This window comes from Symphalangus syndactylus, chromosome 8, assembly GCF_028878055.3.
Source record: "Symphalangus syndactylus isolate Jambi chromosome 8, NHGRI_mSymSyn1-v2.1_pri, whole genome shotgun sequence".
Taxonomy (NCBI): domain Eukaryota; kingdom Metazoa; phylum Chordata; class Mammalia; order Primates; family Hylobatidae; genus Symphalangus; species Symphalangus syndactylus.
The window spans coordinates 122630858-122653863 of record NC_072430.2 but is presented as its reverse complement, the minus strand read 5'-3'; the positions used below and the strand labels follow the sequence as shown (position 1 = coordinate 122653863).

The 23006-nt window shown below is 53.3% G+C and overlaps 1 protein-coding gene across 2 annotated transcripts in view; it reads left to right on the top strand.

The window, feature by feature from the left end:
* Positions 1 to 23006, top strand: part of TNS1 (tensin 1) — a 211400-nt gene that overhangs the window by 8340 nt on the left and 180054 nt on the right. For both annotated transcript variants that reach the window (XM_063645079.1, XM_063645080.1), the window contains exon 2: positions 11091 to 11205. In XM_063645079.1, the coding sequence (XP_063501149.1) occupies positions 11091 to 11205 (115 nt within the window). The remainder of the gene's footprint in view (positions 1 to 11090; positions 11206 to 23006) is intronic.

Genomic DNA, 23006 nt, shown 5'->3' with positions numbered 1-23006 from the left:
CAGAGGGGCTCCTGTGGGGCTGTCTTGGCCAGGCAAAGGCATGCTTGGGGTCAGGAGGGCGAGGAAGTCATCCCTGGCTGAGGTTACTGTTGGGCTCTGAGAGAGTGATGGCTGGTTTGGGGGAGGGGGCTTCAGGGCTGTGATCCAGATGTGGCCTTTCCTGTCCCTTTCCTTGTTCTGGCCAGTCCTTGGGAGGGCCCTCTTGGCCCAGGCAAGCCCATGCTGGGGGCTGTTGTGGGAACACAAACTCGGGCAGCCAGGTGTCCTCTGGGCAAAGAAAGAAAGGGTCGGGGAGGGGGCCTGGAATGAGGCAGTTTGGGTGGCATGTTGGGCCGGGATGCCGGGATGGATTGGATTAATAGATTGAGAGTGACTGGGGAGGCCTGCACACAGGATGCATTTGTGGTTTACTGGGCTGGTGTTGACATCTGGGAAATGGGAGCCTTGGCCAGGTTCATCTCTGTGCTGAGGACAGAGGTAGGCAGGCGGGAGCTCTGCAGCAAGAAGGATGGCAGGTAGACGTCCAGGGGTGACACAAGAAGGATGGCAGGTAGACGTCCAGGGGTGACACAAGAAGGATGGCAGGTAGACGTCCAGGGGTGACGAGCTGCTGTGACTGGAGAGAGGGCTCTATAGACCCCTTCAGCTGACTGATATTGGGATAAGTGCCTCATCCCGGTGAGCCTCTGCTTCCCCGTGGGTGAAATGAGGATTGCAGAGAAACAGGGTACAGAGAGGTAGGGATGAGATTTTTGTATCCAATTCCCCAGGGCAGTGCCTGGCAGGTAGAGTGCCCTATGGATGTTATACCCTCCCTGAGAGTAGGGGGAAGAGTCTGGGGACCAAGGCAGCTGTGAGTGCTGCCTCCTTGAGTGTCTTTATTTTTATTTATTCATTTTTTTTAGTTGAGATGGAGTCTCACTCTGTCACCCAGGCCGGAGTGCAATGGCATGATTTTGGCTCACTATAACCTCTACCTCCTGGGTCCAAGCAATTCTCCTGCCTCAGCCTTCTGAGTACCTAGGACTACAAGTGCGCGCCACCATGTCCAGCTAATTTTTATATTTTTAGTAGAGATGGGGTTTCATTGTGTTGGCCAGGCTGGTCTCGAACTCCTGACCTCAAGTGATCTACCCATCTCAGCCTCCCAAAGTGCTGGGATTGTAGGTGTGAGCCACCGCGCCCGGCCTTGAGTGTCTTTAAGACTAGAAAAGCCTGTGTCCCTCCCCTGCCTCCTTTTCCTCTCCTCTCCTAGTCCCCATCCTTTCTAGGCTGGCTGTGATGCCCACGGCCAGGATGGGCCGGAGACTGGGGCAGTAGGGACTGGACAGAGGAAGCAGTCCTGGCACCAGACAGGACTAGGCTCAAACCCTATTTCCATCATTTGATATGGGCAGCCTTGGTAAAGCAGTTCCCTTCATGAGCCTCAGTTTCTTGATCTGTAAAGTGGGGAGAATAATATACTCTTTGTATGGCTAGGGTGGGGAAAGAGACAACAGATGTCAAAATATCAGGTATGTAGGCATACAGTAGGTGCTCAGCAAATGCTGGCCCCTTTTCCACTCCACAGTCTCCTGCCTGGTTCTTGGGATCCTCTGTATCCCAGACCTGATGCTGGGGGAGGATCTCCCTGGGAAGGGTGTCATGGGACAGGGCTCTACTCCTTGGGCTCTACTCCTGGGCTGACCACCCAGGGACTCTGACCAGCTACTCTGAGGCCAGGAACTGGCTGGGTCTGTGGCCTCAGGGAGGATCTGTCAGAGGTAGTTCTTGTGCCCTAGAGTGAGTGCTTGCATCTATTGGCTCACATGTTCCTGCATGGGGAAAGCTGCAATTGTGTCATCTAAGAAGTAATATATCCGCAGTGCATAGTTTTAACAAGCCCTAGGAATAAAAATCACTTTATTAGCTGAGGAGCAGAGCTATTTATTATGCATAACTTGATTTTCTCATCAAGTGCTCCCATTTGCTATTACATATTCAAGTACGATTTATTTAGAAAATAATTGCACGCCTAGCAATTGAGGCTTTTTGATGTTGTGCTGGTGGAGTTAGAGGTGGAGGCCCTTCCTTCCAGAGGGGCTCGCTGTGTCCTCAGGAACTGGGAAGGGGCTCAGGGTGAGGCTGAAAGAGCCACCAGGCAGGGGCTGGGGGTCAAGTGCAGCTTTGGCCCTGCCCTGAGCAAGCTGAGTGGTCTCAAGCTGGTCACTCGACTTTTCTGGACCTCGCTGAAACTTGGACACTATTCTCTAAGGCCACATCCAGCTGCAGACGATGATGTATTCTGTTTCCCGGAGTTGGTTTCCTGCCCAGTGCTAAGCACACATTTTTGACGGAAGGGTCCTCATGAGCTCTAGATTCCTTGTGCACAATTTCGGCCATACAGACCCCAATCTGCCTCTTTGGTCCTGAACTCGTTCTCTCTAGTTTGGTTGACCTGTAAGGGCCTCCTGACTGTGGGTTCGGGAGGTAGGCTGGGCTGCATGAGAATCACCAGGGTCTGAAATAAGACCCTCCTTTTGCAAAGTTTTGCAAAGTGATGTGTGAGGCACAAAATTGGGAAGAGCACTGCCCTTTTTTTCTGCAGTGTTGAAAGGAAGTGTAGCATGCTGACCGAGAGTGCAATGCCTGGGCTGGATCCTGGGCCTGTCACTTGATAGCTGTGTGACCATAGGCAAGTAGTTTCACATCTATGTGTTTTGGTTTCCCCACCTACCTATAGGGTTGTTCAGTTTTGAATGAGCTAATCCACACATACATTCAGAAAAGTGTCTCTCACATGTAAGAGCTCAAGAAATGTAAGTGCGTCTTGTAGGATGGCACACTTTCAAGGCTACCCAGCAAGTCAGAGTCAAGACTCTAACCCCATCTGCAGCATCCTCTGCCAGGGTTTTCCATTCTGGGAATGCTTTGGGGCAGGGCATGTGGGGTCCATGAGAATCAAGCCCTAAGAATGACGCATGAGCCCTAAGTCAGCGAAAAGGACTGTGGCGGGCAGCCCAGGGTCAGGGCATGGTGTTGGGGAGGTTGTGTGATGGAAGAAGCATCCCATCATTTGGCTTTCTAACCACCCCCCACGCACCTTTCCATCCTTTGCATGGATTATTATGGAGGGCCTGCTCTCTTCAAGCTGCTTGCACATACTGGCCACATGATTGCAAGCAGGATGGGTGTTACCAAGAGGGAACCTCTGGGGGATGTAAGGCGGACCTAACCTGGACTATGGGGAGGAGGTGTTAGGAAAGACTCCTAGGGAGGTGAATTTTAAACTAGATCTAAAGATGAATCTGGCCAGGCACAGTGGTCACACATGTGATCCCAGCACTTTGGGAGGCCAAGGAGGGAGGATTGCCTGAGCCTAGAAGTTCAAGACCAGCCCGAGCAACATAGTAAGACCATGTCTGTACGAAAAATAAATAAGTTAGCTGGGCATGGTGGTGTGCGTTGGTAGTCCCAGCTACTTGGAGGCTGAGGTGGAAGGATCACTTGAGCCCTGGAGGTCAAGGCTACAGTGAGCTATGATTACACCACTGCACTCCAGCCCAGGCAACAGAGCAAGGCCCAGGGCCATGGAGGAAGGGCCCTGGGAAAGTTCCTCGCTCCAGTGTAGGGCGTCATTGTGAAGATTAAATGAGGAAATCCATTCCAATCCCTCACTAGGATGCCTGGCCCCACTGATGGGGCCTCAGTCTAGCCCCGTTTCTGAGCCCTTCCACGTCAGGACATGATTTTGTTTCAGTGTAGAAAATGGGCTTGATGCTCAGAAATGTGGGCAACCTGCATTAAAAAGGAGGAGAGAGAGAGAGACGCTGATGGAGAGAACTCATCTCGCTCAGGACAGCGAGAGAGACAGAGAGAGAGAGAGACACTGATGGAGAGAACTCATCTATCTCGCTTAGGAAACCGAGTCAGGAGCTAAAGGCTCTTGGGCAGTGGCCTGGGAAGTGCTGGGGAAAAGTCGCTGTCTGCCCTCCTTCCTTCCTTGGTGATTCCCGGTGCTTGGAGTCCAAGAGCATCTCCTCAGCCAGAAGATGACAGTACCTGGTCACCTGGTGTCTTGGCTTGTGACAAGTGTAGCCCCACGTTCTCTCTCTTCTGAGGGTAGGTTCACGGGAATGGGGTATAATTTCACTATAGAAAACAGAGGCCAGGCAGTAGCTTCACCCATGTGATTCTTCAGACTTGTGCTGGACGCAGAGGACACAGAGCAGATGTGTGCCTGACACGTCTACCTGGCAGGTCGTCTGACACACACAGAAAAGACAACACGAATCGCTCACCGCTGCTGAGCGCTCACCACGCGCCAGGCCCCATTCCACCGACTTTACGGCATGATCTCATTTCATCCTCACAACAGCCTGTGGGAGGTGACTGTCATTGGTCCATTGAACAGATTAGTAGAGTGAAGCAGAGCAAGTTAAGCACCTTGCCCAGGTAACAAGTGCAGGGGCCGTTAGACTGCAGCAAGTACTTCGGTAGGCTCAAAGAAAGAGCGACTGGGAAAAGCAGGGGACACAGAGGTAATCATATTCCTCCCCACAATTTTAGCCTGCACTGACGCATGAGGAAATGATCAAAATCCAAATCGAGGGGCATTCTGCAAAACATCTGTCCTGTAACCTTTAGAAACATCAGTGTCAGAAAGAAAAATGAGAGGTGGATAACATGTCTAGGTTAAAGGATGAGAGACCCAGCCACTAAAGGCAGTTCAGGATCCTGATTATGTCCTGAATCCAAAATGAAAAGGAAAACAATGCCCCGGCTCTCATGGACATTCTTGGGGCAGTAGAATGACTGTATTAGACAATGGGATGGTATTGATTCTCAATTTCTGAGCGTGATCATAGACGGGAACATGCGTGTTCATCTTTTCCGAAGCTTTTGCACTTTTCAAACTAAAATGAGGAGACAGCGGGTGGGGAAATGGATTCTGACAGGGGTCCGGGGGTATCTGGGAAGACCCCTGCTGAGGGGATGAGGTTTGAATCAGGCCTTTGAATGAGCCTAGAAGCTGGACAAGCAAAGAGGGGAGGAAGGGCATTCTGGGCAGAGTCTTAGAGGTGCAGGGGGGTAGCAGGTGGCTGGGGAGCGTGGAGCAGCCTGGGTGGACGCAGGGCAGGGAGCCGCGAAGTGGATCTTGGGGATTGTGACTGGCAGGGTGGGCTGGGTAAAGACCAATACTTCTTCTCCTGCTGGCTCTAGGGAGGGCAGGGTTTATTCTGGACATCTGGGAAGACATGGCAGCATTTGGGGTGAGTGGAGGTGCCAGACCTTACAGAGCTGTAGTTGTGATTCTGAGAGGCTGTGTAGGGGCTATGGGTGGGAGCGGCCTGGTGTCGGGGCCCAGGAGGCTGCTGCAACAGCCTTGGGGAGAAGGGCCAAGGCCTCATATAGGGCAGAGGCAGTAGGATTAGAAAGCACAGGATGATGAGTGTTTAGGAGGCAAAATTCACAGGATTTGGCAACTGGTTAGTTGGGGGAGGTGCAGGGAGGAGTTCAGAGTGACTCAGAGCTTTCCACCCGGGGCGACCAACAACATGGTCAGGCCAAGAACATGGCTAGGGCATGGGGGTGGGGGATTTGTGTGTGTAAAGGTGAAGTGGGGTTGGAGGAAGCTGGAATTTGAGGTGCCCATGGGACTCCCAGAAGCCAGCGTGCAGCCCCACTGGGAATCTGAGCCTTCCACACATAAATGATGCTCGACGCCCACCAGGCCTCCCAGCCTAAGGGTGAGGGGGCAAGGGGCAGTGGATGGCCAGGAGGCTGAGCGAGTGCGACAGGAATTGACCTCCCAGGTCTGCCCTAGGCCTGTGTGGTGATCCCCTTCCCTGGCTTGCAGACTCCGGCCCTCTCCCCACGTCATCCAGGGCTTTTTGGCCACAGGAAAGCTTGTGGGAGGCAGTGCTGAGGCAGTTTTGTAGGAGGAGCTCAGGAACTGGGGACCCCGGGGTCTATCACCCCTTTTCATCACCACCCAACCCTCACTGCTGCTCTGCCCCCACGGGGCAGGGAGGAACCAACAAACAGACTTTCCCACCCCAGGGCCAAGGACTCTCGCCAAGGCTGTCCAAGCCAGATGTGCCACACCCCTCTGGCTGGGCGGCCTGGGCAGGAAAGCTGGGCTTCATGGAGGGAGGGAAGGGAGAGGAAGCCCCGAGGGCCATGAAAGCCCTCTGATGCTGGGTGGGCTGGTCGCAGGGTGGGGGCTAGAGCTCTGGGCTTGGAGGGAGGAGAATAAGGATTTACAGACTGGAGCCCTTCCCCTTTTCTGGGCCCTGGCTCTTGAGAGAGGTGGGGGTTGAGGGGTGGGGGTGTGGAGAGACCAGGCAGCTCCCAGCTGTGGCTGTGTCTCCTTCTGCCCCTGAGTTTTCCCCAGGTAGGTTCCTTTGGAGCCAGCAAAGGAAGGGCCCGGGGTGTGCTCCGTGAGGCCGTCTGCCACTTATCAGGAAAAACGACGATCATTGTCATAACAAGCCACTACCCTTGAAAAGCACTTTGCACTTTTTGGGGCTTGTTTACATCCTCTGCCTGTACCTGCAGAACAACCCGGGGGGAGGGCTGGGTAGGTACCAGGCACTCCGCTTTTCTTCTTAGCCCGTATTTTAGCATCTGATTGTTAAGCTTTTTTTTCCGCACTGAGTCTCATTATGCTTTCTTGCAGTGCCTGCCCACTGGTTTTGGTTTTGCCTTCTGAACTTCAGATGATGTCTGGTGCCTACTTACAGTAACTCTTCCTTCATATATTTGAGGATAGGAGGCTGACCGACCCTAGACTTTCTCCTCTAGCATCCTGGGAACATCAAACTTATGGGATGGCTGTTTTAACAAGATCACCTCAGTGTCCCTGTTTTACAGTGGAACTAAGTGGATGCCAGCAGAGCCTGGGGGCCACTTGCCTGGAGGTGGCAGAGCTAGTCCCTCGCTCCCACCAGAGTTTCACAGCCTCCTTCTTGGAGGAGTGATGTCTCCTCATTCATTCCACTCTCTGAATCATCTGCAAGTCCCACCCCCATTACTTTCAGTCCCTTCATTCCAAAGGGACTGTTGTGTCATTTCCCCCTCTCTCTACACTCAGACTGTCTGGTCCAAACTCCTCATTTTCATTTGGGGACTGTGAGGCTCAGGAAAGATCACTGATATTTTCAATGCCACATAGCCTAGAAGGCAGGTCTCCAGACTCCTCCCCCAGTGCTCGCTCAGCCAAAGCCAGGACCCAGTAGGGCTGAGGGGCAGGAGTGTCCTAGGGCATTCCCTGTGGCTGCTTAGAGAGGCCTGAGCAAGGGCAGAGATGGACCTGAAGCCCTGTCCCTGCCCTCCAGGCCCCAGGGGTGAAATATTTTGTAAAGTCAGATTTCTTGGGGCTGGGCTGGCAGGGCAGGCAAAACTGGGGCCCCTGGGAGAAGCTGGTCTGGAAGGCTGCACATGCCACCCATGGGGTCACTGCACTGCCAGGGCTCTCTTCTGGGAGACTGTGCTGCCCCAACTGTGCTTTGGGAAGAAGGCCTATATCCCTAGGCTTCGGGAAAAGGGCTGGATATGGGGCATGGGGAGGGATGTTTGCCGGGTAAGTGGCAATGGGAAGCTTTGCCTGACTTTGTGGGGTGGGAGAGACAGGCTTGTGGGTTGCCAGAGTCGGACCAGGAGAGCTGGCTTTAAGGTTTCCTTTCTGCCTCCCCAGACAGCACTTAAACTGAACCCCAGGTCCCCTCTCTGCACCTCCCCCCACCCCAGGCCTGGACTGCTGCAGTTGACACTGACCAGGTCCCCCTCCCTGGAATGTTTGTGGCAGAAATCTAAGGGAAGTCGTCCAAGTCCAGGCCGGAGACAGAAACCAGGGGAGGTGAGACAGGTGAACAGAGGAGACTTACCTGCTCCTTCTTGTGGGATAGGGGTCAGAGAGTGAGGCCCAGAGCTGGGCAGTACCCTGCCACACGCTCACCCCTGCCCCAGCCAAAGCTCCTAGAACCCAGCTCTCTGGAATATCAGAACCCAGGAGGTGGCTGGCTGGATCTACCCCGCAGAGGCCTCCCTGACCACCAGGGGGCACTGCTGGGCTCCAGCTCCCCACCCTCCGCAGTCCCCACTTCTAGCCTGGGCTTTTGTCTCTGCTGTCCCACCCCTGCCGCCTCTGTCTGCTTGTCTCTTTGAATTTCTAACCAACTTCAGAAAGGTTGAAAATACAGTGCAAAGAACATTTGTCCTCTCCAGAACTCTGAGAGTAAGTTGCTGACATGATGCCCCACCACCGTTAAATACTTTCCTGATTTTTCGACAAGGACTCTCTTACCTGACCAGCCCCGCTATCAAAATCAGGAAACTGACATGGATACCTTACTACCATTCAGTCTAGACCCGGGGAAGTCCCGCCAGTGGTCCCAGTGATGTCCTTGTGGGCATCAACAGAACCTGGTTCAGAAGCCGCCGTTACTTTTGGTTGCCAAGTCTTTTTGCTGCCTTCAGTCTGGAAAGCTCCACAGCCTTTCCTTGATTTTCATGACCTTGTCACTTCGGAGATTCCAAGACGTTTAATGTGTAGGTTGTCCCTTAGTTTGGGTTGGCCTGATGTTTCCTCATGATTAGGTTCAGGTTGAGGCTTTCTGGCAGGGATACCACAGAAGCGGCATCTGTTCTCAGTGCGCCCCTGCTCCCAGCTTGGCTTCATCATCCCATTACCATTGCAGTGATGTTAACTTTGATCACTTGAGTAAAGTGGAGGAAGCCAGGAAAAGTTACTTTCTTCCTCTTTGTAATTTCTAAGTATGATGTGGGGAGGTGCTTGGAGATGATGTAAATATCTTGTGCCTTATCAAACTTTGTTTATTCAGTTACAGTCATGAGTCACTTAACAATGGGGATACATTCTGAGAAATGTGTTGTTGGGGGATTTTGTCACTGTGCAAGCACCACAGAGAGTGCTTATATATACCCAGACGGTACAGCCTACTGCACACCTATGTTACTGTATGGAATAGCCTGTAGCTCCTGGGCTAAAATCCTGCACAGCATGTCACTGTACTGAACGCTGTAGGCTGGGAACTGTAACACATGGTAAGTATTTGTATATCTAAACATATCTAAATGTAGAAAAGGGACATTAAAAATACAGTATCATAAGTTTATGGGACCACTGTCGTTATGTGGTGATGACTGCATTTCTGATTGTCAGCAAAGACGCATTTAAGCCATTCCTATCGTCATGTATTTTGATGCTCTGATCTTCCTAGGTTTGGCCTTTGGGAGCTCCTATGTCCTTCTGTCTCTCTTGCATCCTCTGACCCCCTTGTTAGTTTCTGCGTGTCTCTGTCTCATCTCTCTCATTCTCTCTGTCTGCCTTTATCTTGATCTTTCTTTCTTCTCTCATCTCTCTCATTCTCTCTGTCTGCCTTTATCTTGGTCTTTCTTTCTTCTCTGTCTGTCCTGTCTGCTTCTCTCTCTCTGTCCTGTCCGCTTCCTGCACCCCTCTCTCTCCCCTGTCCTTTTCTCTTTCCCTCTGCCCCCCTCTCTCTCTATGCCTTTGCCTCTTTGCCTCTTTGGCTTTCTGCCTCTGACTCGGTCTCATTTTGTCTGTTTTTCTCTCTGTGTTTCTATGGCTTAGTCTCTGTCACTCAGGACTCACTTCTGCAGTGTCTTCAGAGAGGAGTCCCAGACACGCTGGCTTGTGTGTGGGATACCATCACTCTCCCTCCTCTGGACTCACAGTCCTCCTCTCCAGCCTCTATTTCAGACCCAGAGGGCTCTGGAGCAGGTGCAAGGAGGGGAACAGGAATGAGTGGACTTTCCTCCCACCTGCTCTGCACACCGCAGGGCTGGGATCGTGTCTCTGAGTGTGTGCCCACATGTGTGGAGGGGTGTCAGAGAGGTCTGTGCCTGGGAGAGGGGAGAGAGGGAGCTGCTGGTGTCTGTGTCTTGCCCCCTCCTGCTACAACTGGGAAGGGAATCAGGTTAGACCCCAGGGTGAGTGCCTGGGGCAGGGGATGCTTTCTGTGGGGAGTCCTCTGAATAGCCCCACCACCCCCCCCCGGCGCAGTGGGGCCCGCAAGGTGGGCAGTGTCTGTGCAGGGCTTTGCATCTTAGAGTGTGTTCCCATATGTGATTTCAAAGGATGGACTATCAGAGCTCCAGGGGTGTGGTGCCATCCAGAGAGAGAAACTGAGGCCTGTGGTAGTGGTGGAGTGGTGACTGACCCAGGGCTTTATGGTAAGTCAGGCTCAGAGGAAGGCTTGGGCCACCAGCCTGCCTCTCATGCATGAGGTGGTGTCGTTTAAAAAAGGATAGTCACATCTCTGTGTTGTCATAATGCAAATAATTGAAAATAAAAATAAAGATGGAAGAAGCCTTCCGGGCTGGGGCAGGGGATGCTGGAGAGGGTGGAGTGGGGAAAGAAGGAGGGGAAATGGCACTGTGGGGCCATGGGTTAGAGAAGCGAAGGCCCATCAGCAGTATAGTGGACAAATAAACCTGCTGCATCTACACGATGGGATGGCGCATGGCAGGGACAAAGGAGGAGCTGCGCTGGATGCAGCCACCCAAAGGGACCTCAGATTCATGGTGTGTGAAGGAAGCCAAACGCAAGACTATGCACTGGATAATTCCATCTTGAGGAAGTTTAAAAATCTGGCACCATGACTCTTTGGTGATGGAAGCCACAATAGTATTAACCTTGGGGTGAGGGGACACTGACTGGGAGGAGCCATGAGGGAGTCTTTGGGGGATGTGGCTCTGTGGGGTGTATGTGTGGAACGTACCGAGCGATACATTTAAAATGAGTGCAGTCTGCTGTGTGTGAGCCATGCCTTCATAATAAATGAACAAAAGCCAAGGTAGGAAGCCATGTGGGGGCTGCAGGTCCCTGGAGCTGGACTTTCCAGCTGCTGTCTGGACTCAGGCCACGGGCCCCACCTGAGTCTGGGATGAACATCCTGTCACCCCACACCTTTCTCTGTCCCTGGGCCCTCCTCCCTCCCCTGGACCCTGAGGGGCTCTTGCCATCCTTTTCCCTGTCCCTGCCTACCTCTCCCCCAGGCTCCTCTACTCCTTCCCCAGGACCCCAGCCTTCTACCCAGGCTGACTCTGTGCCTCTCCTCCCACAGCCAGAGGATCTGGAGGCCCCCAAGACACACCACTTCAAGGTGAAGACCTTCAAGAAGGTGAAGCCCTGTGGGATCTGCCGCCAGGTCATCACCCAGGAAGGCTGCACCTGCAAAGGTGAGCAGCTGTATGGGCTGTGGGGGATGGGAGCACCCATCAGGGGAATGAAATGGCTGGGCCTGGGCCAGGCTGGGACTCTGCCGTGCACCCATCCTTGGGGTCCCAGCCTGACGCCTTGTTCTCATCTGGTGGAGGATGCTGAGCTCACTGGATGACAAGCATGTGGGTGGGTGTGGTGGGCATGGCAGGTGGAGGGTAGCATGGAAATGGCATGCAGCTTGTATGAGGATGAATGGCATGAAGAAGGTATATGGGTGTCATGTGGGTGTCATGAAGAAGGTATATGAGTGGCATGTGAGTGGCATGTGGAAGATGCATGATTAGTATGTGGTGGCATGTGGAGGTTGTGTTGAGGGTGTGTGGATGGCTTGTGGCTGGTGTGTGGATGATGCGTGTTGAGGATGTGTGGCTGGTGTGTGGATGATGTGTGTTGAGGGTGTGTGGCTTGTGTGTGGCTGGCATGTGGATGGCGTGTGGATGATATGTTTGGAGGGTGTGTGGCTGGTGTGTGGTGGCATGTGGAGGTTGTGGTCAGGGTGTGTGGCTGGTGTGTGGATGGTATGTGGATAATGTGTGCTGAGGGTGTGTGGATGGCACGTGGATGAGGGTGTGCTGAGGGTGTGTGGCTGGTGTGTGGATGATGTGTGTTGAGGGTGTGTGGCATGTGGATGGCGTGTGGATGATATGTTTGGAGGGTGTGTGGCTGGTGTGTGGTGGCATGTGGAGGTTGTGGTCAGGGTGTGTGGCTGGTGTGTGGCCTGTGTGTGGATGGTGTGTGGATGATGTGTGTTGAGGGTGTGTGGCTAGTGTGTGGTGGCATTTGGAGGTTGTGGTCAGGGTGTGTGGCTGGTGTGTGGATGGTATGTGGATGATGCGTGCTGAGGGTGTGTGGATGGTGTGTGGATGGTGTGTGGATGGCGTGTGGATGATGTGTGCTGAGGGTGTGTGGATGGCACGTGGATGAGGGTGTGCTGAGGGTGTGTGGCTGGTGTGAGGATGATGCGTGCTGAGAATGTGTGGTTGGTGTGTGGATAGCATGTGGTCTGTATGTAGAAGCTGTGTGGAGGGTTTGTGGCAGGTGCATTGAGGTCACATGGCTGACGTGTTTTGAGGCATGTGGATGGGATGTGGTTGGTGTGTGGTAGTCGTGTGGGTGGCATGTGCTTGGCACTGGGAGTTCTGCAAAGAAAGGACGCCCCAGCCCTCTCCTGTGGCAGCTCAAAGGCGACTTTAAGAGGCCCTGAGTCAGACTCAGAGGAGGATCTGTTGTCTGCCAGGCTTTTCAATCACTATTTTCATGAGCTCCTGGAATGGCCTGGGGCTTGGCTGTCATTATTGCCTGAGAAGTTGGTGTCTTGTCCCAGATCACACAGTGAAATCAGCAGGAGCTCCCTGCACTCAGTATCAGTGGCTGACACCTTCACTCACCCCATTGCCCCATCTGATGCTTCCGTCTCCTTCACCCCCACGTCTCACCAATTGCAGGGCCTCCCAAGGACAGCTGGAGTCCCCAAGCTTCTTGCCATCATCCCCTCCCAATTCCACTGTCATCATTTCTCATGTGACCCACCCTCCACACCAGCTTCCAGTGGGACTTAAAAACATAAACCCAATTATGTCAGCTCCTGGCTTAAAGCCTTTGGGGGTCCCTCACAATCCCCAAGACAGAGCACAGACCTCTTTCCCCGGCTGCCAGGCCTGGTGGGCTCAGCCTTTGCCCAGCTCTCTGCCGCATGTTCCTCTGCTCCTGACTCCATGTTCAAACCACTGGCGCCTCACATGACTCCTCACTATGTTGGGCATGTCAAATATGCCAAGCAGGCCATGCCCTTTTCGCCCGGAGCCTTTGCTCATGAGGCTTTCTCTCCTGGCCTCTCTCCCTCGCCCCTCCCTCCATGTCAAAGTCCCAGCAGGCTGGGAGGCTGGGCCTCAGAGCCCACTGAACAATTTCTAAAGCACTTACTGCATACCAAGCACTCAAAGGCATGACCTCATCTGATGTTCACACCTCCCAAAAGGTGCTGGTGTCATCCCCGTTTTACAGAGGAGGAAACTGAGGCTGAGAGTGGTCAGGTCGCTTGCCAAGGCACCCAGGAGTGGGGCCCGAGTGGGGATTTCAGGACGTGGGCTCTCAGGGGGAGGGAAAGTGGCTAACCAGGACTTTTGCAATACCAAAATCAGCCACGTGGTGTCACCCTCCTCCCAAGAGGTCTGGCTGGGACTTGCTGGCAGTTTAGGGTCTGAGCCAGGGGAGAAGTCACAGAAGAATTGCTAGAGGTGAAGTTTTGCATTTTGTTTGCATAACAGCCCCACACCCTGCCCTTCGAGGATGCATAATTAGCCCCTGGCCCTTCCCCAGGGTTCCTTCCTTCCCTAGTGTCTTCCTGTCACCCCAGGGACTCCCAATATGGTGATACGAGGCAGCCTGAGGGTGGGGGCAGAAGGAAGTCCTGCCAACATTCGCTGTGTGACCTTGAGCATTTCTCTGGCTGCAGTCTCCGGTGGCCCTCACATTCCATGGCTCTAGGTTCCTCAGCTGACCTGGCCTGAGGGCTTGGGTTGAGGAGAGGATTTGACCCCATGTGAACAGAAGGCTCCCAGGGTGAGCAAGACATGGCCCTGGTTTCACCTAGATCTCAGCCTGGCTCTGCTGGTGTGAACCAGAGGGGAGGGTGGGTGGACAGACTGGTTTGGCAGCTCTGGCTGGGCTCTGGAGGGTGGGGAGTTTGGTGGGAAGAAAGCCAGGGCTACACTGTAGCAGGACCAGCAGGTGTCAGGACTGGGCCATGGAAGGTGTAAGGGCCAGGCCTGGATAGGGAGAAGGGAGGAAGGCTCCTGACTCTATAGGTCATAGGTGCAGCCTCAGCAAAGGGACTGGGATCTCCAGGCCTGGGAGGAGGCTGAGGCTACTGGGTTCACTGGCGGGAGATGCAGGAGTGAAGCCACTGTCTGTGTTTTGGAGTCAGGAGCTCATGATGGCACGAGGTGGATAGGTCCCCTCATCCATCCACTTACCCACCCACCCAGGGCCACCCGATGTGGTTGTATGGGTTTTTCCCTGGCTAAGGGGGCATGTGTGGACCAAACTCTAGCTCATGTCTGTTCACTGAGCCTGACTCAATGGGTTTGCTCTGCTCTCAGCCTTCAAGTCCTGGCTACAACATGGCAACTCTCTTGATGAGTGGCTCTGGGTGATAGGTGGGGTGGGGCGCATGGAATGTCAAGGCCCTGGATTCCCAGTCTCCATGGGACTTGCAACATTGAAGAAACTTCTGCTGGAGGCAGGGGGCAGTGAGGAAGCTCTTTTATATCTGGAGACACTGGGGCGTTTGGCCTGTCTCCCCCTGGTTGCCTGGACCTATAGCTTGGGCCGCTCTTCCGTTTCCCTCCCTCTTGCATTTCCCATTTGATGTAATATGGCCGAAAGAGGTGGGAAAGAGAGGAAAGGAACCTGGGGTCTGCTCCTGGTTCTGGAAGACTCAAAGATGAATAAGGCAGATAAGAAACTAAGAGGGTGGACATGCGGGCGTCATAGATGTACAGGCAAAGGGGTTCCGCCGGACCTGTGAACTCTTGTGAACTCCTGCATATGAACCCTGTCCTGGGTCTCTGGGGGGCTGCTGTGAGGAGCACTGAGGTTTTGTGTGCCTGTAAGATGGGTCCTTGTGCTAGGGATGAAGGCTCCGTGTGAAAGATGCAGAGACAGACGAGACAATGGCAGGAGAACAGGCGCAGGGGTGTTCTTAGTGGCCCGGGCTCTATTTCTGGCCCTGCTTCTCACAGCCTCCGTGATCTTGGATAAATCAATTAATAGCTCAGGCCTCAGTTTTCTCATCTATGGTTAAGGGGGCTGGACCAAGAATACTTGCTGAGGCCCTGACAGTGGGGAGGGTCTGGAAAACTCCCTGGTTGGAGTCTGCAGAGGTAGGATAGCTTCCCCCACGCAGGCTGCTGCTCACCTCCTCCGCGCTCCGGGCAGCCATCTGGCAATCATGAACTGAGCTGTCCTCTGGGTCAGATGCTGTGCCAGGTCTCTGTGCTGAGAGCCAGCCCCTTATCTGGGAAGACAGACACAGTCAAACAATCATGGAGCACGGTGCCAAAGCTGACACAGGTGCGTGTGTGTGTGTGTGTGTGTGTGTGTGCGTGCGTGTGTGTGTGTGTGTGTGTGTGTGGAAGGCCGTCTCTGACTCAGTAGAGATGTTCTTGTCAGGCTTCAGCAGGGAAGGCACTTGCAGGTTGGGTCTTGAGGGATGTGTAGGAGTTCCTCAGTCCAAATAGTTGGCTTCCCACGGGTCCCTAGGGAAGTGCTCTATGGGAGTCCATGTGCACTGGGGGCCCCAGATGGAGGCTGTGTGGGCTCAGAGCTTTGCTCAAGGGCTGTACCTCCGAAACCCACAGGAAGAGGCCGAAACCCACAGGAAGAGAACAGGATGGCAGCTCAGCAGCCCGAGGGCTGCCATCAGGGCCTGATCTGGGGCCCAGACTTGGATAGCTTCCCTTCTTAATGCCTCTGGTGAGCCTGGAACGGGGGACAGTCACCTGCAGTTTCCTTAGGGCAGGATGCACCTGGAAAGACGATCCGTCCTTTAACGGGACAAGCCTGTGCAGAAGCCAGCACCCATTGGCTTTGGGGAAACCTTGTTTCTAGGACCTCTTTCCCCCTGTTACTTCACTGGGGAACCCAGCTTCTGCCCTGTGTCTGAGGGCCTCCTTGGAGCCACCAGAGGTAGCCTGGTAGGGTGGGAAGACCCTGGGTTTCTAGCCCTAGCTTGCTATTAATACAACCTGGTTGTGTGACCCCAGGTGAGATGCTTAACCTCTCTGGGTCTGGCTTTCCCTTTTCTCTAAATGAGGAGGTGGGACTAGATTAGAGGCTCGAAACTGTGTTCTGAAGGAGCTGTAAGGTTTTTGGAGGAGCTTTAGGGGCCAAAGAGGGTAAGAAAGAGATGAATCCAAGGGAGTCTCAAGGGGTCAGCACTCTGGGAGCCCTGCCCACCTCAGTCAGAGGAGCTCTGGTTTTAGGAGTTCAATCCATCAGGAGGCAGGATCCTGTGGTGATCCCGCCCTTGACTTAGATGTCCTGATTCAAATCCCCACTCTGACCCTTACTAGTGAGAACTTGGGCTGATTGCTTACCCCTCTAAGCCTCAGTTTCCTTAACTTTAAAATGGGACAAAAGCCAGGCACAGTGGCTCACGTCTGTAATCTCAGCACTTTGGGAGGCTGAGGCGGGAGGATCATCTGAGGTTGGGAATTCGAGACCAGCCTGACCAACATAGAGAAACCCCATCTCTACTAAAAAAAAATACCAAATTAGCCGGGCATGGTGGTGCGTGCCTGTAATCCCAGCTACTTGGGAGGCTGAGGCAGGAGAATTGTTTGAACCTGGGAGGCGGAGGTTGTGGTGAGCTGAGATTGCGCCATTGCACTCCAGCCTGGGCAACAAGAGTGAAACTCCATCTCAAAAAAAAAAAGATGGGACAAACAGCAGTACCTCTCTCATCAGGTTACTGTGGGATTAAATGAGATTTTATATATATGCTGGGCTCCAAACAGAGCCTGATATATAGCAAGCATTCAGTGAATCTTAACCAGCGTCATTGTGATTCCACATAGGAGCCCATCTGCTTAAGGAATTTGGCTGTAAAAATAAAAGTTTGAACACTACTGGATGGGATGGTCTAGAACAGGGGGTCTAATCTTTTGGCTTCCCTGTGGCACCTTGGGAAAGGAAGAATTGTCTTGGGTCACACATAAAGTACACTAACATTAACCATAGCTGATGAGCTACCAAAAAAAAAAAATCACACAAAAAAATCTCGTAATGGGGCCAGGTGTGGTGGCTCACTCCTGTAATCCCAGCAGTTTGGGAGGCCGAGGTGGGTGGATCATGAGGTCAGGAGTTTGAGACCAGTCTTGCCAACATGGTGAAACACCTTCTCTACTTAGAGATACAAAAAACTTAGCCGGGTATGGTGGCGAGCACCTGTAATTCCAGCTACTAGGGAGGCTGAGGCAGGAGAATTGCTTGAACCTGGGAGGTGGAGGTTGCAGTGAGCCGAGATAGTGCCAATGCACTCCAGCCTGGGTGACAGAGCAAGACTCTGTCTTGGGGGAAAAAAAAACAGAGGCCGAGGTGGGAGGATCACTTGAGCCCAGGAGTTCGATACCAGCCTGGGCAACATAGCAGGACCCCATCTTTACACAAAATAAAAAAATAAAATAGCTGGGTGTGGTGGTGCACACCTGTTGTCTCAGCTACTCCAGAGGCTGAGCTGGGAGGATCACTTGAGCCTGGGGAGGTCGAGACTGCAGTGAGCTATGAGCACACGACTGCACTCCAGCTTGGGTGATAGATCGAGACCCTGTCTCAGAAAGAAAGACTAAAAAGAAGACAGAAAGAGTTGGGTGCATATAAGAAACCATCTTATATGCCCCCCTGCCTTGCAAAAAAAAAAATCTCATAATATTTTAAGAAATTTACAAATTTGTGTTGGGCCACATTCAAAGCCATCCTGAGCCACATGTGGCCTGCAGGCTGCGGGTTGGACAAGCTTGATCTGGAAGGTTTCTTCCTGTTCTTACTTCAGAGCCACACCATGTCCCCTGACCATCCCCTGAGACACCTTGTATCAGTCAAAGTTCTCTGCAGAAACAGAACCAACAGGATGTGTGTAGAAAAAAAGAGATTTATTTAAGGAATTATCTCACGTGATTGTGGAGCTGTGGCAGGTTCAAAATCTGCAGGATAGGTTGGCAGGCGGGGTACCCCTGCCTGTTGTAGCTTGAGTCCAGAGCCATGTGCTGGCAGAATTCCTTCTTGCTTGGGGAGGTCGGTCTTCTTTATTAAGGCCTTCAACTGATTGGATGAGGCCCACCCAAATTATGGAGGGTCATGTGCTTTATTCAAAGTTTACTGATTTAAATATGAATCTCATCTAAAAAATAAAACCAACCAACTTTCTCAGAAACATCCAGAATAATGTTTCACCGAATATCTAGGTACCGTGGCCTAGACAAGTTGACTCATTAAATTAACCACTGCATACCTCCAGCCCAGGCTCTGGAGATGAACTGGCAGGGCAGGTTGAGTGACTGATGAGCCAGCAGGTGGCCAGGCCTGTGCCTCTGTGCCAGCCAGGGAAGGAGCTGAAGCTGGACTGGGCATGCAAGTGGTTATCGCTGGAGTCAGGTGCACACTGAGGCTATGTGCTCATTTTCCGACCCAAGTCCAGGAGGAAAAGGCCATTTAGATCCCAACAATGTTGGCTTCCTGTGTTCCCGAGAGGCAGGAAGCAACCCCAGGACAGAGTACCGGCAGCCCAGCTGGGGCGGGAGCTGGGGCCAAGGGCTGGGGGTGCAGTTCTTCACCCCAGCAGAGTAATCTAAGGGTCCCTTCCCACTAAGGGGCTCTCTGCTCCCTCTCAGGCCACCACTGGGCCCTGCTGTGCAGGGGCAGTACTGACATCGTGGGCAGAGATGGGGCTCCTGGGGCTCCATGGAGCTCTGGTCGGATAGGGTCACTGGCTCAGGAGGGTGCGTGGGTGGGTCTGTAATTTCGGGGCCTTCTGTAGGAGCTGGGAGGCCATGATCTGCTCAGGTGGGGCCCATCCTGACATGTGTATCTGGGGGAGGACTCAGGAGAGGAGAAGGCTGGGGTTTTCCTGCTCTTGTTTCTCCCAGCATGTCCCCATCCTTCTGATGAGAAATGGTACCTGTGGAGTGAGCATCCCTGTCACTCACAGACTGGTCCCTGTCACTCACAGACTGGCTGTCTCCCAAGCAGTGTCTAATGTTCCCAGGGTTGGAACCTGGGTTTTTCCCCTTTCTCAGTTGAAGGGAGGAGGGGGTGGGTGGCAATGGTGGTGGGGGTGTCTTAGTCGGGCTGTTATAGAATACCATAGCCTCTTAAGAGTTACTTTCTGGGACACAATGACTAATTACTTGGTAGGGTAAGGGAAGTGAGGAAGGAGTTAAAGCGAGAGTTTGCAGGCACCAAGGGGCAAGGTAGGACCCAGGAGATGGCCTCTGGCCTTGGTTCCCAGCATCTGCTACCTTTGGCTTTTGCATTCTGATGGGTCTTGTGTTCTGATATCAGTGATCTAGTATCTGCATAAAAAATTACCCGTAAACTTAGTGGTTTAAAATAAATACAGGCTGGGTACCATGGTTCACTCCAGTAATCCTAGCACTTTTGGAAGCCCAGGCAGGAGGATTGCTTGAGCTCAGGAGTTCGAGACCAGGCTGGGCAAATGGCAAAACCCCCTCTCTACAAAAAATGCAAGAATTAGCAGGGCATGGTGGAACATGCCTGTAGTCCCAGCTGCTTGGGAGGCTGAAGTGGGAGGATCGCTTGAGCCTGGTAGATGGAGAGTGCAGTGAACTGAGATTGTGCCACTACACTCCAGCCTGGGTGACAGAGCAGAGCAAGACCATGCCTAAAAAAAAAAAAAAGAAAAGAAAAAAAATCAAAATTATTATTCCACATGGTTTCCATGGCTCAGGGATTCATGAGTGACTTGGTTGGGTGGTTCTGGCTCAGAGTGTCTTACAAAGGTGCAGTCAAGATGTCACTGGGGCCGTATTCATCTGAAGGCCTGACCGGGGCTGGAGGATCCAGTTCCCACATGGCTCACTTAATGCTGTCAAGCTGGGGCTGGCTATTGGCAGGAGGCCTCAGCCCCTCACCACATGGCCCTCTCCATAGGGCTGCTTGAGTGTTCTCACGATATGGTCACTGGCTTCCCCCAGAGCAAGTGATCCAAGATACCAAGGCTGAAGTCAAAGTGTCTTTTATGGTTTAGCCTCAGAAATCACACACTGTCATTTCTACAATATCTGATTGATTACATAAATCAGCCCTATTTACTGTGGGAGGGGACTCCAGAAGGGCATGATGAGTAGCAGAGGCAAGAAATATTGGCAGCTACCTGCGAGGCTGGTTGCCACAGTTTCCCTTTCTGTAACACATCTGAATAGTTCTGAAAGTGAGAGGCCAGCAGATTGGCAGGCCCAAACTTGAGATTACAGCAAGACGGATGCAAGTTAGAGAGGAGGACATACTGCCCCTTGGGAGGAGATGTGAGACAGGTGGATAGGCATGCAAAGAGGGCTTCCCTGGAGGAAACTCAGCAAGCGGGCCTCCTTGGGGTTGGAGGCAGATGCTTCTGCAGGTGTCAATATCCATTCATGGGGGCTTGGCCAAGCCTGTCCTGCTTGGCATCTGCCACTTGCTTTCAGTTTGCTAAGCTTTTGTCTTCTGGGCTGGGAGCTGGGGTGGGGGTGGTCTTCCCTCGTTCCCCTCTGTAGAGCTGCCAAGGACAAGCTTTCTGCATTCCAGTGTACAGGAAGCACTCAGCATAGTGTATTGCAATTACCTGATGATTTCTCTGTTTGCCCCCCCACTTGAGGGCATTTGTTGAGTGTGTGCCCACTGTGTGACAGGAAGGGCTGAACTGTACAGTCAGGCAGGCCATGTGCTGCCAAGGGTGCCTACCCGAGAGAGCACAGGAGTCAGCCCACCCTTTGCTTATCAAGCCATGTATTTTGGCACAGGGCTCATCTGCCTGGAGAAAGGGCACCTTCTCACCATTTCCACAAAGACACTGTGCATGAGCCCAGCTGTGTGTCCCCAGGGCTGGTCTGCCCAGGGGATGGGCCTCCTAGTTTGCACAAAGATGCTGTATGGTCTCATGGGCCTGAAGCAAACACTGTCCTAGCTGCTGGGGCTACAGTGCGAAGGAGACAGGCATGCTCCCTGCCCTCCGAGTGTAGTGTGGGGAGATAGATTAGAGAGAAGTTACCCAGGGCGACTTCAGAAAATAACCAGGAAATAACTGGGGTGCTGAAAAAGAATAATTGGAAAGCTACTCTAATTTGAGTGGTCAGGGGAGGTCTCTTTGAGGAGATGACTTTGGGTGGATTCCCGAAGGATAAGAGGGATTTGGTCCAGGGAATGATGGGGTGCTGGGGTGAGGGGGAGTGTTCCAGGCAGCTGACACAGCAAGTGCCAAGGCCCTGAGGCACTCTGGGAACTGTCAGAGCGTGGAGCATGCTGGAGGGAGGTGGAGTCCCGGCCCTCATTGTGTCCCTCATGTCTAGACTGGGGTGGATGCTTAGAGATGCCTTTTTGGTTGAACATGAGATGTTGAGGTGGCGGTCTACAGCTCAGGAATGATCTGAGAGTCGGGGGGACATGATTAAATGGGTGTGCGTGTAAACCACAGGGGAGATCTTCAGACAGGTCCAACTCAGCAAACATTTATTAAGCCTCTTCTGTGTACCAGGCTCCTTGCTCTCTCTCTCTCTCTCTTTCTTCCCCCCTCTTTCTGTGTGTGTGTGTGTGTGTATGTGTGTGTGTGTGTAGGAGAGAGAGGCAGGTCCCCCTGGAAGGAGCACACACTGTTGGACCCACAAAGGGGAAGTTTCCTCGATTTGGATGGGTTGGAGCAGGGGAGGCTGCTGGTGTCCATGAGGGAACACCTTTGCGAAGTGAGGGAGTTGCTACCCGGGCTGGTGGTGGTGCTGAGGGAGAGGGAGAAGCAGAAAGGCCAGAGGGATGGGTAACGCTTGTGTGGCTGAGGGGGGGTATGTCCTGCTGTGGCCAGGGTGGAGATGTCCCTGAGCTAGGCTGGGTGGCTGGTGGGGTCAGGAAAACCTTGCTCAGCACCAGTGAGTCACAGGCCTGGGCTGGGCCAGGACTAGGTTCTGAGAGAAGAAGATCCCATGTTAGGGCCAGTGGCCAAGGTCCCTTTCCAGGCACCACCCAGTGTGCCTCCCAGCTTCTCCCCCGTCCCCATGCCCAGCCCCTTCTGCCTCAGACAAATCAGAAGAAGCCTTAGTGTGGGGAATCCCGGAGCCTCTCTGGGATGCTCCGGGCATTCATCTGTGCCTCAACCTCTCTTTCTGCGCTCTGCTGAGAATCAGGTTGGTTCAAAGCTGGAAGGGGGTGGGGTGCAATAGATCCAGGAGAAGGAGGTGGATGGCTGTGGTCCTGGGCTGTGGCTGTTGAGGATTTGGAGTCAGGGCACTCCCCCATCTCCCCCTCCCCAGTTCTCTAACCAGAGTTCCTAACCCCCCAGCCTTAGCAGGTCCTGGGCAGCCAACAAGACCCAAAGCAGTGCAAAACCCAGCTCAGGAGACCCCTCACCCACCCATGAGATCTGCAGGGAGGTCACCAAATCCCTTGGTGGAGTCCCAGAGCCCTGGGGGGTGGGGCGGCAGGGCTGGGGACATTCCAGGCTTTGGGAACCTTATAGGAAATTTGATTCCAGCTTCTGGTAATGGGAGGAAGAGCAAGTCCTGTGTGTGTGTGTGTGTGTGTGTGTGTGTCTGTGTGTTTCAAGTCATGGACATGAAGTTTATGTGAGCATCTGTTCATGTGTCTGTGTCCACAAATCTGTGTCAGGCTGCAACTGAGTGTCCCACAAAATTGTGTGTGTTGGTGCCCTGAGTCAGGGGTCTTCTTGGATGAATCTGTGTGTGTGAGGCTGTGTGTGTGTGCGTGGATGGCTGTGTGGATGGGTGGGAGTGGTTCGGGGTGAGTGTGTGTGTGAGTGTAATGTGTACATGCGTGGGCCCTCTCCTGGACTCTGAATTGGGTCTGTGTGTCTGTCTCTGGGGCAGAGTAAGTGTGATTGTGGTTTGCGATGTCGTCTGCCTGCCTGGTGTGTGTGTAAGGGGAGAAGGCCCCCCTTATTCCTTGGTGGGGCTGGCGTGGGGCCCGGGTCCGGGCTACCTCTGCCCCTGGCAGGGGTCCAGTGGGGGACGACCCCCTTGCTCCTCCCACCTTCCCG